Genomic DNA, 14,296 nt, shown 5'->3' with positions numbered 1-14,296 from the left:
TTTAACAGGGGGGGCCTTGGCCCCCCCTGGCCCCCCCCTTAGAATCGCCTATGCTCCAAAGTTATCAAGAACATCAAGACACACGGTAGTGTGTCGTGCGGCCCAAGAAGCCGGCGCGCCACACCCGTGAGTATATTGACAGGAAGAACGAAAACGTCATTTTCACACCTTTGTATCTCAGTGATCACTTATCCGATTGGAACCAAATTTGCTACACAGTTGCCCGCCAGCCAGGGCAGTCTACATTCCAAATTTGAAGGAAATCGCTCAAGCCATTTCCGAGATACGAACTGCCAAAGTTTCGTTTTTTTTCTTTCTTCGTCTTTTCGCACACTTGCAAAAATTGCTATAACAAGCAAACGCGCACTCCGATCGCCATGAAATGTGGCACACAGAAAGGGAGTCCAAAGGCGAATCCTAGCATCAAATTTGGTACAAATCCGATGAATGGTTCGAGAGTTATGACCAATTATTCGCGTAAAACAAGATCGATTTGTTGTCACGCCTACAGGGTAAACCGCTTCATGGAATGAGTTGAAAATTGCTATGTAGATGGAGTAACCATCGTAGGAGTGCCTTTTGGTGGTTTGAAAGGAATCGAGATAAAGACCATGGAGATATGACACAAAACCCAACCTGTGTCACAATTACGCGATCGATTTTTATGAATAAAAAAGTAGTAGTTTTCACGCCTACTAGGCAAACCGCTTAGAGCAATGAGCTGAAAATCGGTGTATAGCTGGAATAATCTTCATAGAAAGTCCTTGCAGTAGTACAGAAGAATCGGATTACAAACCACTGAGTTATGATTCTAAAGCCAACTCCGTGTAGCAAATGCGAGATCGAGATACTCTAATAGAACAGTCACCCTAATAGAGCATTCGGCTAATTTATTTACTCCATTATAGAATTTTATTACATCACAAGTTATTCTGTAGGGAGTTCAGCTGCAAACAGTTAATCTTATAGACAGTTCAGCAAGAAGCAAGTCACCATGTGGAGAGTTAAGCAAATATATCACTATAGAGATTCAGAACATTACAAGTCACACTGAAGAAAGTTCAGCTATAAACAAGTCATGCACCCTGTAGAGAATTCAGCTACAATTAAGTCACTCTCTAGAGAATTCAGCTACACAGAATTCAGCTACACACAAGTCACTTTGGAGAGAGTTCAGCTACAAACAAATTACCCTGTAGAGAGATCAGCTACAAATAAAACACTTTGCAGAGTGTTCAGCTACAACAAATCAACCTTTAGAGCGATCAGCAATGAACAAATTAACACAAATCTACCTGTAGAGAGATAAGCTAGAAACAAATCATCCTGTAGAGAGTTCAGCTACAAAAAATCACCCTGTAGAGACATCAACTAAAAACTAGACACAATGTAAGGAGTTCAGTTACAAGCAATCACCCTGTAGAGAGTTCAGCTAAAACAAATCAACCTGCAGAGAGATCAGCTACAAACAAATCACCTTATAGACAGTTCAGCTACAAACAAATTACCCTGTAGAGAGATCGGCTACAAACAAATCAACCTGCAGAGAGATCAGCTACACACAAATCAACTTGTAGAGAGATCAGCTACAAACAAATCACCCTGTAGAGAGATCAGCTACAAACTAGACACAATGTAAGGAGTTCAGCTACAAGCAAATTACCCTGTAGAGAGTTCATCTACAAACAAATCAACCTGTATAGCAATCAGCTAGAAACAAATCACCCTGAAGAGAGGTCAGCTACAAAAAATCACCCTGTAGAGAGAAACAAATCACCCTGAAGCGAGGTCAGCTACAAACTAAACACTTTGCAGAGAATTCAGCTACAAACAAATCAACTTTTAGAGTGATCAGCAACAAACAAATCAACTTGTAGAGAGATCAGCTACAAACAAATCAACCTGCAGAGAGAGATCAGCTACAAACAAATCAGCTTGTAGAGAGACCAGTTACACACAAATCAACCTGTAGAGAGATAAGCTAGAAACAAATCACCCTGCAGAGAGTTCAGCTACAAGCAAAACAACCTGTAGAGAGTTCAGCAACAAAGAAACCACCATGTAGAGAGTTCAGCTGCAAACAAATCACCTTATAGAGAGTTCAGCTACAAACAAATTACCCTGTAGAGAGATCGGCTACAAACAAATCAACCTGTAGAGAGATCAGCTAGAAACTAGACACAATGTAAGGAGTTCAGCTACAAGTAAATCAGCCTGTAGAGAGTTCAGCTAAAACAAATCAACCTGCAGAGAGATCAGCTACAAACAAATCATCTTATAGACAGTTCAGCTACAAACAAATTACCCTGTAGAGAGATTGGCTACAAATTAATCAACCTGCAGAGAGATCAGCTACACTTAAATCAACTTGTAGAGAGATTAGCTACAAACAAATCACCCTGTAGAGAGATCAGCTAGAAACTAGACACAATGCAAGGAGTTCAGCTACAAGCAAAATCACCCTTTAGTGAGTTCAGCTACAAACAAATCAACCTGCAGTGAGATCACCCACAAAAACGCACCTTGTACAGAGTTCAGTTACAAACAAATTACCCTGTAGAGAGATCAGGTAGAAGAATTCACCTTGTAGAGAGTTCAGCAACAAAGAAACCACCATGTAGAGAGTTCATCTGCAAACAAATCACCCAGTAGAAAGATCAGCTGAAGAAGTTACCTTGTAAAGAGTTCAGCTACAAAGAAACCATCATGTACAGAGTTCGGCTACAAAGAAACCACCATGTAGAGAGTTCATCTGCAAACAAATCACCCAGTAGAAAGATCAGCTGAATAAGTCACCTTGTAAAGAGTTCAGCTACAAAGAAACCATCATGTACAGAGTTCGGCTACAAAGAAACCACCATGTAGAGTGTTTAGCTGCAAAAAATCACCTGTAGAGAGCTCAGCTAGAAACAAATCATCCTGTAGAGAGATCAGCTAGAAGAGGTCACCTTGTAGAGAGTTCAGCTACAAAGAAACCACCACATAAAGAGTTCAGCTGCAAATAAATCACTTGTAGAGAGTTCAACTACAAATAAATCCCCCTGTAGAGGGATCAGTTAGAAGAAGTCACCTTGTAGAGAGTTCAGCTACAAAGAAACCATCATGTAGAGAGTTCAGTTACAAACAAATCACCCTGTAGAGAGATCAGCTAGAAGAAGTTTAGGCCTGAGCCTAATGTGCCCAAAATTTTACCTATTATTCTTTCCAGAATTTCCCAAAAATTTCTCCTATTATTCTTTTTTTATTCTTGTACCTAGCCTATTATTCCATAATAATGCTCATTTAGTTTCTTTAGCTATAGTCGCTTAGTTCTCAAGATGCTGATATAAGAAGTAGTTTTGTCAGAATTAATTAATAGCTAGCCAAAATTGAACCATTCCACCTTACACATAATGGTTATAGCCATTGCAGGCTTAAAATGGCTATCAGGAATAGTTTTTCAGTTATCAGTGTATTAAAGCTATAGCTATAACTATATGCTAAGTTCAGTAGATAATGATATCAATATGTTTGTAGAAAGACTTAAAGAAATACACTGGTATGAGATGTACAAGTTTCAGAATTGCAGATAATCATGCCGTTAAATCCCTGATGCTGTCTGCAGATTGTTAACATGAAACGATCTGACTGCTCTATTAGAGTATTTGAGTGTTTTATTAGAGTATATCGATCTTTTAGAGGCTCTTCAACCTCTTTCAGCCATCACTCGTATAATAATGCCAGCTATCGGCTATCATTCTTAGTAACTTACTTCCTTCTTCTAGCTAGCTAATCAAGAAGAGGCACGCCCCTTAATTCTGACGATTATTCCCTTGGACGTCCGATAATTCTAAAATTATGCCTGTAACCATCCTATTATTCCGGAATTATTCTCACGAAATTGGTGACTTATTATTCTCAAAATTATGCCGGCATATTAGGCGCAGGCCTAAAGAAGTTACCTTGTAGATAGTTCAGCTACAAACAATTCACCCTGTAGAAAGATCAGCTAGAAGAAGTCACCTTGTACAGTGTTCATTTACAAAGAAACCATCATGTAGAGAGTTCAGCTGCAAACAAATCACTCTGTAGAGAGTTCAGCTACAAAGAAACCGCCATGTAGAGAGTTCAGCCTCAAACAAACCACCTTGTAGAGAATTCAACTACAACAAATCACCCTGTAGAGAAGAAGTTACCTTGTAGAGAGTTCAGCTACAAAGAAACCATCATGTAGGGAGTTCAGCCACAAAGAAACCACCATGTAGAGAGTTTAGCTGCAAACAAATCACCTGTAGATAGTTCAGCTAGAAACAAATCACCCCGTAGAAAGATCAGCTGGACGAAGTCACCTTGTAGAGAGCTCAGCTACAAAGAAACCATCATGTAGAGAGTTCAGCTGCAAACAAATCACCCTGTAGAGAGTTCAGCTACAAAAAAATCACCCTGTAGAGAGTTCAGCTAGACGAAGTCACCTTATAGAGAGTTTAGCTACAAAGAAACCATCATGTAGAGAGTTCAGCTACAAAGAAACCACCATGTAGAGAGTTTAGCTGCAAACAAATCACCCTGTAGAGAGACCAGCTAGAAGAGGTCACCTTGTAGAGAGTTCAGCTACAAAGAAACCATCCTGTATATAGTTCAGCTACATTTCAAGTCACTCAGTAGAGAGATCAGCTGCAAAAAAATATCCTGTGGGGAATAATGGGCATGTAATAAATATATGTATATAATTTGTATAATTACTAATAAAATCAAAAATAATTGAAGTATTACAAAATTAATCTTCTTTAAGTTCTTTTCTTCTTCCTGTGGTAAAGAAAAAAACACATGGGTTAAAAAAGCCCCAAAGCCAGCCATAGGCCGGCTTTGCAGTATACAAATACAAAAAGAAGTGATATCTAATCAAAAACAGCCAAGCTGTAAAAAAAGGTGCGGCCCCCAAAAAGGCCATGGTGAAAAAAGATGTGAAATCCAAGGTGGCGGCCAAGAAATGGCTGTGATGGTAGGTTAATGGTTACATTTTAATAACGACAATTCAGGTGAATTTTGTGCCGCTTGATCTTGGCACCAAATTCACCTGAAATGTCGTTATTAAAATTTAACCATTAATCTACCATCACAGCCATTTCTTGGCCGCCACCTTGGATTTCACATCTTTTTTCACTATGGCCTTTTTGGGGGCCGCACCTTTTTTACAGATTGGCTGTTTTTGATTAGATTAATTTTGCTGGTGAACAGTCAGAAATATTAAGTGCATGCAACCTATATACATTATTTTCAAAACAATCAATGTGCAGGTACCCTTAAGAAAAATAGTTATTAACAGATGTATCATATTTGTCACTTTATGACCAACACGCAAAACTATGTACATTACAGGAGTTCATAATATTACTACTAGGTGATTTGTATGCATTTGGGATGCGTGTCTTGAATCTAAATCCTCAATTATCTGAACAGTAGGAGTGACTGTTCTATTCGAGTATTTTGTTGAAGAAGAGAACCAAGAATGACATTAAATTTTACATGTAGATAAAGCTTTACCAACAAAGGTACTTAGATTGGAAAGGCTGTATGAAGTGCAAATAAAATTTTTGGTTAGCCATTTGTATGCTATTGAAGCTAGTTGTAGTAATAATACAGTAGATGTATAGCATTAGTATAAGTTACATTAACTGCAGTACGTTACTATACGTACAGTACAGTAGAATTCAGCTAGTTACTGTAGATATACATACAGCACTCTTTAACTGCCTAAGTGTATGTATATCTGGTAATCAGGGGAAATACTCTAGACCCTCTATTATTCAAAATTGAATAGCTGGTTATGCCTTTGTTGATGACTAAAATTATGGCATTATTTGGATTCATGTCATAAAATTAATGGGCTTTGAATTTAGCCAATACCCTACTAAAAGTGCCTACAACCTGCCGCTAGTGTAATACAGTATATACCCGAAAGGTGTGATTATAATTTTTGGTGTTGTATGTCATTGTTGTAATTAAACTTATTTAGCAGTGTGCCGACTCTGCATCCAAAAGGTTGGGATTCAGCACATTTTAAATTTGTTTTAAATCTTTTTGCCTAGTAATTGATCCCATAATTATATATGTATTCAAACCATCGTTTGTGTTTGTTACACAATCCCACTAAGCTGGTACTAACCCATATACACGCTTTAATGTAAGGTACATGTACTATATTACAGACAATGGCATCACTGTTGTATCAACTCATTTTATTGACATTTACAAGTAACTGCTGCTCTACGGTTAGTATGACACAAATTTTTTCACACAACATCAATGCCAGTAGGAATTGTCAAACAGCAATTGAGAGACTGTCAACACTACAATCAACACATCCCCAGTTAATGGCTCAGTATTGGGACTCCTGGGGTAAACCAAGTGATGGTATAGTATATGGTCACACTACCTTTCTTGGTTACTATGACGAGTGTGTGGATTTGAAGAACACACCAGTGGGTGAAACAAACTATTGTATATATACAATGCAAATGAATATCACTGCATTTTACAACCCATCAGAGTATCAAGATGAAGTGTGCTATTCTTCAGACTGTCCTGTACCAATAAATACTAGTGTGACCAGTAACATTCAGATTGAAGTGTGTTATCCTTCACCATGTTCTCCAAATGAATTTGCATTAGTGTTGTCAAGGATGAACATTATCAGTGTTACTAACATGACTGCTAATCCATTTAGTAATGCTACACAAACCCTTACTGTACAGTTATCCAGTACTGGTGATCCCCCTACATTCTGTCCTCAATCTGGTGTAGAGTTTGATACAGGAGCAGCAGTAGTTACTGGTGTCTGTGTAGCATTTGTAGGACTAGTGGTATTGGCAACTGTTGTAGATTTGCTTTGCATACGGCAGTTTATTGGCACTAAAGGTATTCTGAAAAGAGAAGCTGATACGGATACAAAAAACCATCACGTAGAAAAGGGAAAATATCAGGATAAACCATGGATGAGAGATTTATTTTTATCATTTTCACTATGTCACTCAGTCCCTGAACTCTTATCTACCGAACAGTCACCTTCATCAATTAAGGCAGTAGGTGCCCTGAAAGTATTTGCCAACTTTGTTAATATTGGATTTCATGTTTATATACATGTTTTATATCCATTCATGTATCCACAGCTCATTCAGAACACACCACAGTATCTGGATAAGTATCCTTCCAGAATGTTCAACCAGATATTTATGAATGCAACATTTTCCGTTGACACTTTCTTTGTAGTAAGTGCTACGCTGTCATCTTATCTGACATTTAAAGATATAGAAAAGCATGGAAGGTTTAGAGTTTTATATTTCTATGTCAACCGATACTTTCGTTTAGCACCGATGTTTTATCTAGTTACATTTGTGGCATTCAAACTGTTTGTACATTTGTCTGATGGTCCTTTGTGGCATTCTCAACACATTAACTGTCAGTGGTGGTGTAATTTGTTGTTTATTAACAATCTGATTTATCCTGCAGATATTTGTGTTGTACCAACTTGGTATGTTGGTGCTGAAATGCAGTTGTTTGTTTTGTCTCCAATTTTTATAGTGACTCTGTACTATGCTGAACTGGTTGGTATGGTTGTTGTAACTTTGTCCATATTTGGAATCACTGTAGTGATTGGATTTGTAGCTGTTCAAAATGATTACTGGGCTGCTATATTTGCTGGCCCAAAAGCTTTTGAGCAGGTCCAATGGTTATACCATCAGTCATTTTACAGAGCTAATCCATACTTAATTGGTATTGTTTTGGGATATATTCTCTACAAAAAGTACAGCATTGTTGATCTGCCAATTAGACAAGCTTTGAAACATCTGATATCTGTGACATTGTGGATAATAGCCATTTGCTTGTGCAAAATTACATTGTTTGGAACTGTTGAGGAATATAATGGCACTCATCATTTCACAAAATGGGAGAATGCAACTTTCCTGATGTTTTCAGGATTGACTTGGAGCATAGGCATCTCTATCATTATTTTTTTCTGTAACACTGGCTATGGAGGAATAGTGAACAGTGTTCTCTCTTGGCCTGGATGGGATCCACTTGTCAGGTTATCTTATGGAGTATACTTGTTCCATATTTTGGTCATCTTTTATATATTGGGCACAATACAGTCAAGTTTGATATTCACTGATACTGTGTACATTATGCTTTGTGTGTTCACAATAGTAGCATCTTTTGCCGTATCCTTTGTGTTGACATTGACTGTAGAATTGCCCATATCAAAAGTAGTATCACTCTGCTTCAAGCTAGCTGGAATGGAAAGTCGTCATAAATGACTGTCAATGAAGGAACATGTGTGTACAGAATCTATTAATACTTTTGGTTACAGAATTATTATTTATGATGTATAAAGAATAAATATAGTTTAGCATTACAGACATAAAATTTTCCAGTAATTATTATTATTGCATTCATTTTATGTATGCTAAGATTAAACAAAGGATATATACTTTAATTAATCACCTGAACAAATAGTATGTAGAGGTTGATGATTTGTAAAATGTTTACATGTTTATTTATTTTATTTATTGAGGCTTCACAGCACAAGTGCTGAAGGTCTGTAGCATGTCTGGTTCTACAGCCTGTTTAAAGTTGTTATGTTTGAAAAGGTGGAGAAAGGAGAAAAATCCGTGACTGGACCTGGGCAGCCTCAAACCTGCAGCCATCCAATTAAACCCGAATGCTTACAGGAGTCTGAAAGTATACATGTTAAATAAAAATAAATAAAAGTATACATGATATATGTTTTTCACGCATCAAGTTTAAGTATATTGGTGTAATGTAAAAGCCATGAAACTTCTTGTGGCTGTGGCGCATGCTTCTTATATGTACTTTAGAATTTTTGCATTGTTTGTACAGTAGTTACTATATCTGGTCCATACTGTACAGTGTTACATTTGTCTATCCTAACTTCCATTGTTTCTTTACTGATTGGCTTGCATGTAGTAACTACAATTGTCCCTTGATTTCCTGATGCTCACAAAGTTACACTCTAATTGTGTGCTATGATATATTTGGTGACATTATATGCTCATTATTGATGCTAGCATACAGGCACACAAATCATTCCCAATCACAATAAAATACACATTGCATTGTGTGACCACATTTGCAAAAAGGGGCCTACCACACATGTACACTTGTGACAGGCCATAATTTTGTTTCAAATAGAAATATAAATTTTAATGTTTCTCGATACATTCAGTTAGCCGTGATGCTGACTATATTTCAAGTCAATATAGCTTATTTAAATATAAAATTTATAAAATATTGATAATCGGTGTTGGGCCTTTCGCATAATTAGGTTAAAACCTTGGTTTATCTGTACATTTTTGAAGAGGTGCATTTGTTGATCTTCCTATGTGTGCTTCCCTAATGGAGAGGAGTGATCAGTCAAATTGTCCCATTAGCATGCATTTTTATCTGGAGAACAGAACTATTGAAGAAGCGCTCGCTGTCACCTTTGGGCTATGCAAATTAGTCGTATCGGTGTCAGAAAAAGTTTGCCGATTATACTTCTTGCAATAATTTAAAAATATAACTAAAAATAGCATTCCGACACTACTGTAGCTGAACAAGTTTGCAAAATGGTCTTTGTTGTTATCTGCTCACAGTTATACACTAGCCAAGTCCAAACTTTATAATATTATATTATGGCTTACAGTATCTTGCCTTATTTTCAAGAACACCCAGTAATTCAGATTATTCTTAGCTTGATTTGTTCTACATTAAATAGATTTAATTCTCATCAAATCTGGGTAGCTCAAACAAGAACTAGACAATCATGATGATGTTAGCTAACAATTACAAATTATATCACCCCTCATTAGGTATACTGTTTTACGTTTCCTTTTCATCATGAGAGAGGTGAGGATCAGACTCGACCTTTTACATTCAGATAGTATCCATAACAAGATGTTGCCTTGAACCAAACACAACAGAAGTTTTAGCATGACAACTATGCTCAACGTACTGTAGGACAACATACAAGAGATGGTTCAATCAATAATATATGTAATACATTCTAGAAGCAAATACTTGGAACTGTCAGCAAGCTTAAGGCTTAAGCTCACTAGTCATAGTTAGCTTACAAACTTGTATTATATTATATATGTATGTGACTGGATCTGTGAAAAGGAGTCTTATATCCAGCCTTTCCAAGTTTGATATTCATCATGTGTTTAACCCATTGTACATCCAGGTATTATAGTGCAATGTTAGGAGTGTAAGGTGGCCAAATTTCAAGCTGGTACCATGCACACAACTGACACAAGTCAAGTTATATTCTAAGTACATGCATTTGGAAAGGCTATAAACCACTTTTCGCAGATCCAGTCACATATATAACCAGCACTAAATAATTTGCAGGTAGCTTTCTTTAAGACTTGTAGACATAGTGAGAACACAGGAATAACTAACACACAAGATATCCTAGGAGAAACACCACCTGAGACTGAGAAGTAACGCTTTAATGCATGGGGCGATCCAGGGGTGTGTTGATGGGGTGGCTAGCCACCAACCATGCATGGCCTTGCAGCTACTCAGACATGTGATGTTTTACTGAAATTATTCTATCATGTTATTCACTAACACTCTTTCGTTATAGACAGTATTTAGCTATAGTCACAAATCATTTGTATACTTTACCAATGTTAGTTAAACTGATCCCTGCAATGCCAATCAGATCCCAACAGTACCCAGTCTATTACCATTATGCAGTGGTGTTCTTGAAGGAATATATGAGGGTCTGAGTCAATTTTGCATTATTATTTTGCAGCAAATATAGGACTGTGGCATAATGTGACTGCAAAAAAGTTATTACACAAAAATTAAAGTTGGTTATAAAGCGGTGAAAAAGTATACAATGTACAACATAGCCTTAATAAGGTGATGCTCATTCATGTGAAGCATGTGATTAGTAGGAGATGATAGTTCACATAATGAAGCAAGCCTAAATTATCATCTCCTACATATCACATTATAACAGAGGAATGTGTAGTATGTACACAGGTGTTACAAGTGTATTTTTAACCACTATGGTTAACTCATGATTACCCTGTATAGTCTGTACTGGGCTGGATTACAAAATGCAAATAATGCACACAAGAAGTATCACATACATGTATGATGCTACACTTGCACTGTAACTATAAATATATAAGAGCAAGACGATAACACTGTCAGCTCTTTTCCCAATGTAAATGCTTCTGCTAGCTACAATCAAGAAGACTCTTGGCTTGAAATCTGGACCAGCCACCTGTTTCTGGATCAGTGCATGGTGATCTATTGTAAGAAATTATAACATAGATCTTCGTTTATAATTATTTTAGCTTAAAAAAATGTTTGTTTTGTAAGAGAAGAGTATAGTGTATGTATTGTTTTTAGTATGTGTACAAATGTAAGTTAAAATATTGAAAGTGATTATAATTCTATTGTTGACAGTGTGCATGTGCTAACATGAAATCTTAATATCCTTCTCCCCAGTGATAATCCAACATTACAAGAGTTAATGGCAGGCCTTAGCATCCTTGTGGCCCTATATAGACAAAAGTAAAAACAGCCAAGCTGTTAAGTAGAATGCGGCCCTTTCAAAGACATCAGGGTGAAAAAAGATGTGAAATCCAAGGTGGCAGCCAAGAAAAGGCTGTGATGGTAGGTTAATGGCAAAAATTTTAATAGCAACAAATCAGGTGAATTTGATTTTTTTTTCTTTACTGCAGAAAGAAAAAGATCAAGAGCTGGATTTTTGCTTGTCAATCATTCCAATTTAATAAAATTGCATTTTAAACATATAATATTGTATAAAATTATCGCATACATGTAAACTCTCTCCTGTAGGTTGGCACGTTTGTAGCTGAATTTAACTCTCTATAGGGTGACGTGCTGTAGCTAAACTTTCTACAAGAAGATGACTCGTTTGCAGCTGAACTCTCTGCAGGGTGATTTGCTTGTAGCTGAGCTATCTACAGCATTAGATGAACTCTCTATAGGGAGACTTCTAATATTAACCAAACTCACTATTTCTCTACAGGTGACTTCTAATGTAGCTCAACTCTCTACAGGGTGAATTGTTGTAGCTGATCATGAACTCTCCATATACAGATTGACTGAACTCTTTACAGGGTGACATGTTTGTAGCTGAACTCTCTACATACTGTAGTGACTGGAATGTATAACTCTCTACAGGGTGACTTTTTTGTAGCTAACTCTCTACAGGTGGTTTATAATAGACAAGGTGACTTGTACAACAGCTGAACAGTTTAATAGTCTTAGCTGACTGTTCTATTAAGGTAATTGCACTATTAGAGTATCTCAATCTTGCACTTTCTAAACATAGTTGGTTATCATAACTCAATGGTTTTTAAGTCAATCCTTTCAACCCACTGAAGGGCCTTTTTTCTAAGATGAGTAATCCATCTCTACAGTGATTTTCAACTCATTCTCCTGAGCAGTTTGTCTGGTAGGTGTGGAAAACTAATAGGTTTTATTTGCAAATAATTGTTGGTTTTTGTACTGTATATTTATGGTCTTTAGCTTGATTTGTTTCAAACCACAAAAGATTTAAGGTTCAATAGTGAAATCATTCACATACCATTCCCTTAAGCTGTTTACCCTGTAGGCATGACAACATTATTTTTTTTCATGACTAGACTACTGTAATTGCTAATAACTCCTTGACTATTTATCATATTCGACCCAAACCTGGTACCCCCATCTGTGTACCAAAATTTAACTTTTCTGAGATATCAGGGAAATTGACCTTCCTTCAAATGTCGGGGAAACCATAGAAGACGAAGAAAAAATTCAAATGAAGAAATTAAGCCAATTTTTGAAGTCTTATATCTCAGGAATGCTTGAAACAATTTTGCTCAAAATCATCTTGTTTCATAAAGGAAGTACGGAGCTACAGATGTGTGAAAATCACGTTTTCTTTCTTCCTGTATAATTATGCACTCATGATCTTTGGCCACATGACACACTACCATGTGACTTGATTTAGGAACCCCTCAAATGTCCTTTATTGATTCAGAAAGGATTGAGCTGCATATCCCTTACTAGGGAGCATATCACCATGGCAAGTCCATTGATCTGAGCAACTGTTGCTAGTAGCTTCAGATACTGTATCACAAGCTATGGATTTTGGAAATCCCTGAAATGGGTCTTGTGTGCTTAATATGTATAGAAACCCGTTGCATCTTTTGTCAGTGTAGGACACAATCATGAAGTCAGGCCAATATAAAAAATACATAGAAAAACCAATACCTATTACATTAAGAAAAACCAATTGACAAAAACTAACAATAATATAAGTAATTTTTGTTGCAGTGCATCATTATAATAATACTGTACTATTATGGTAGACAACTTTTACCCTATAATATAACAAGAAACCTCTACACTTGTCAGGAGTGTTACGTTAAAGTTGTTATCCCATATGTTTGTACTACATTCTCAAAATCCCTTCATATGTTGCATGACCAGGTAATGGATACCATCAAATATATGGCAAGCAGCAATGCTATACAAGCAGGTATATATGTTTGGGGTCCACAGGATTTTGATTAAATTTTACAACTCAGTTGTGCCACAACTCCCATGAGCCGGAGGTGGCTGTTAATGTTATACATTGGAGGATAAAAGTTGCAGATATTTTGAATCAATATAATAGTTTAGTATCTTTGTGTGGTAAATGTTGACATTTGTAAATGTTAGCATTTGTTTGAGATTGATAGTGCAATCACAATAAACAAAGTAGTAAATAAAGTTTATACTATAAAGTAAAACAGCTACTATATGAAATCGAATCATTCAATTGCAAGGCAAAAATTATTCTGTTCCAAGTTACTTTTAATTAAATAATGCACTGACACATTGCTACTATTGTCCAAACTAGTTCCATTGGAGTTGACAGTTAACAGGGCGTATTTTCATTTCAACAAAATTATATGGTTTACGCCATCCATGTAAGAACATGGACCCATAAGGTCCATCACGGTTGTAGTTTACATTTATGTTGAAACAGTTTCCATACCACCATCCACCTGGAGCTGTGCTGCCATGTGCATTGATAGGACAACTTGACCCTTGGTGTTGGTCCAGTGTTTTGAATGTCTCCCCATTTACTGAATATGAGAAAAATGGATTGGCTGGAGAAATGCCAGTATATCTTTATGTTAAGTCTGTACTTATCGTCTGGTGGTCCTACTTTAAAACGGTCATAGTGCAGATATGACTTGGTTCCATTCTCAAAGGTAAAGTCAATGCATAGCTCCCAATC

At 36.7% G+C, this 14,296-nt stretch overlaps 1 protein-coding gene across 1 annotated transcript; it reads left to right on the top strand.

Annotated features, from left to right (window-relative positions):
• The first annotated feature begins 6,257 nt into the window (after nt 1–6,257).
• Nucleotides 6,258–8,294, top strand: LOC136247483 (nose resistant to fluoxetine protein 6-like). Its single transcript, XM_066039212.1, has one exon. The coding sequence runs from the start codon at nt 6,258–6,260 to the stop codon at nt 8,292–8,294; it is 2,037 nt and encodes a 678-aa protein (XP_065895284.1).
• The last annotated feature ends 6,002 nt before the right edge of the window (nt 8,295–14,296 follow it).

Source organism: Dysidea avara, chromosome 1, assembly GCF_963678975.1.
Source record: "Dysidea avara chromosome 1, odDysAvar1.4, whole genome shotgun sequence".
NCBI classification, from domain to species: Eukaryota; Metazoa; Porifera; class Demospongiae; order Dictyoceratida; family Dysideidae; genus Dysidea; species Dysidea avara.
Note: the sequence above shows the minus strand (reverse complement) of the source record. Positions and strands in the feature narration are given on the sequence as shown.

What these genes read in the sequence shown, in the direction of transcription:
- LOC136247483 (XM_066039212.1), top strand. Translation starts at nt 6,258, where the DNA reads ATGACACAAATTTTTTCACACAACATCAATGCCAGTAGGAATTGTCAA.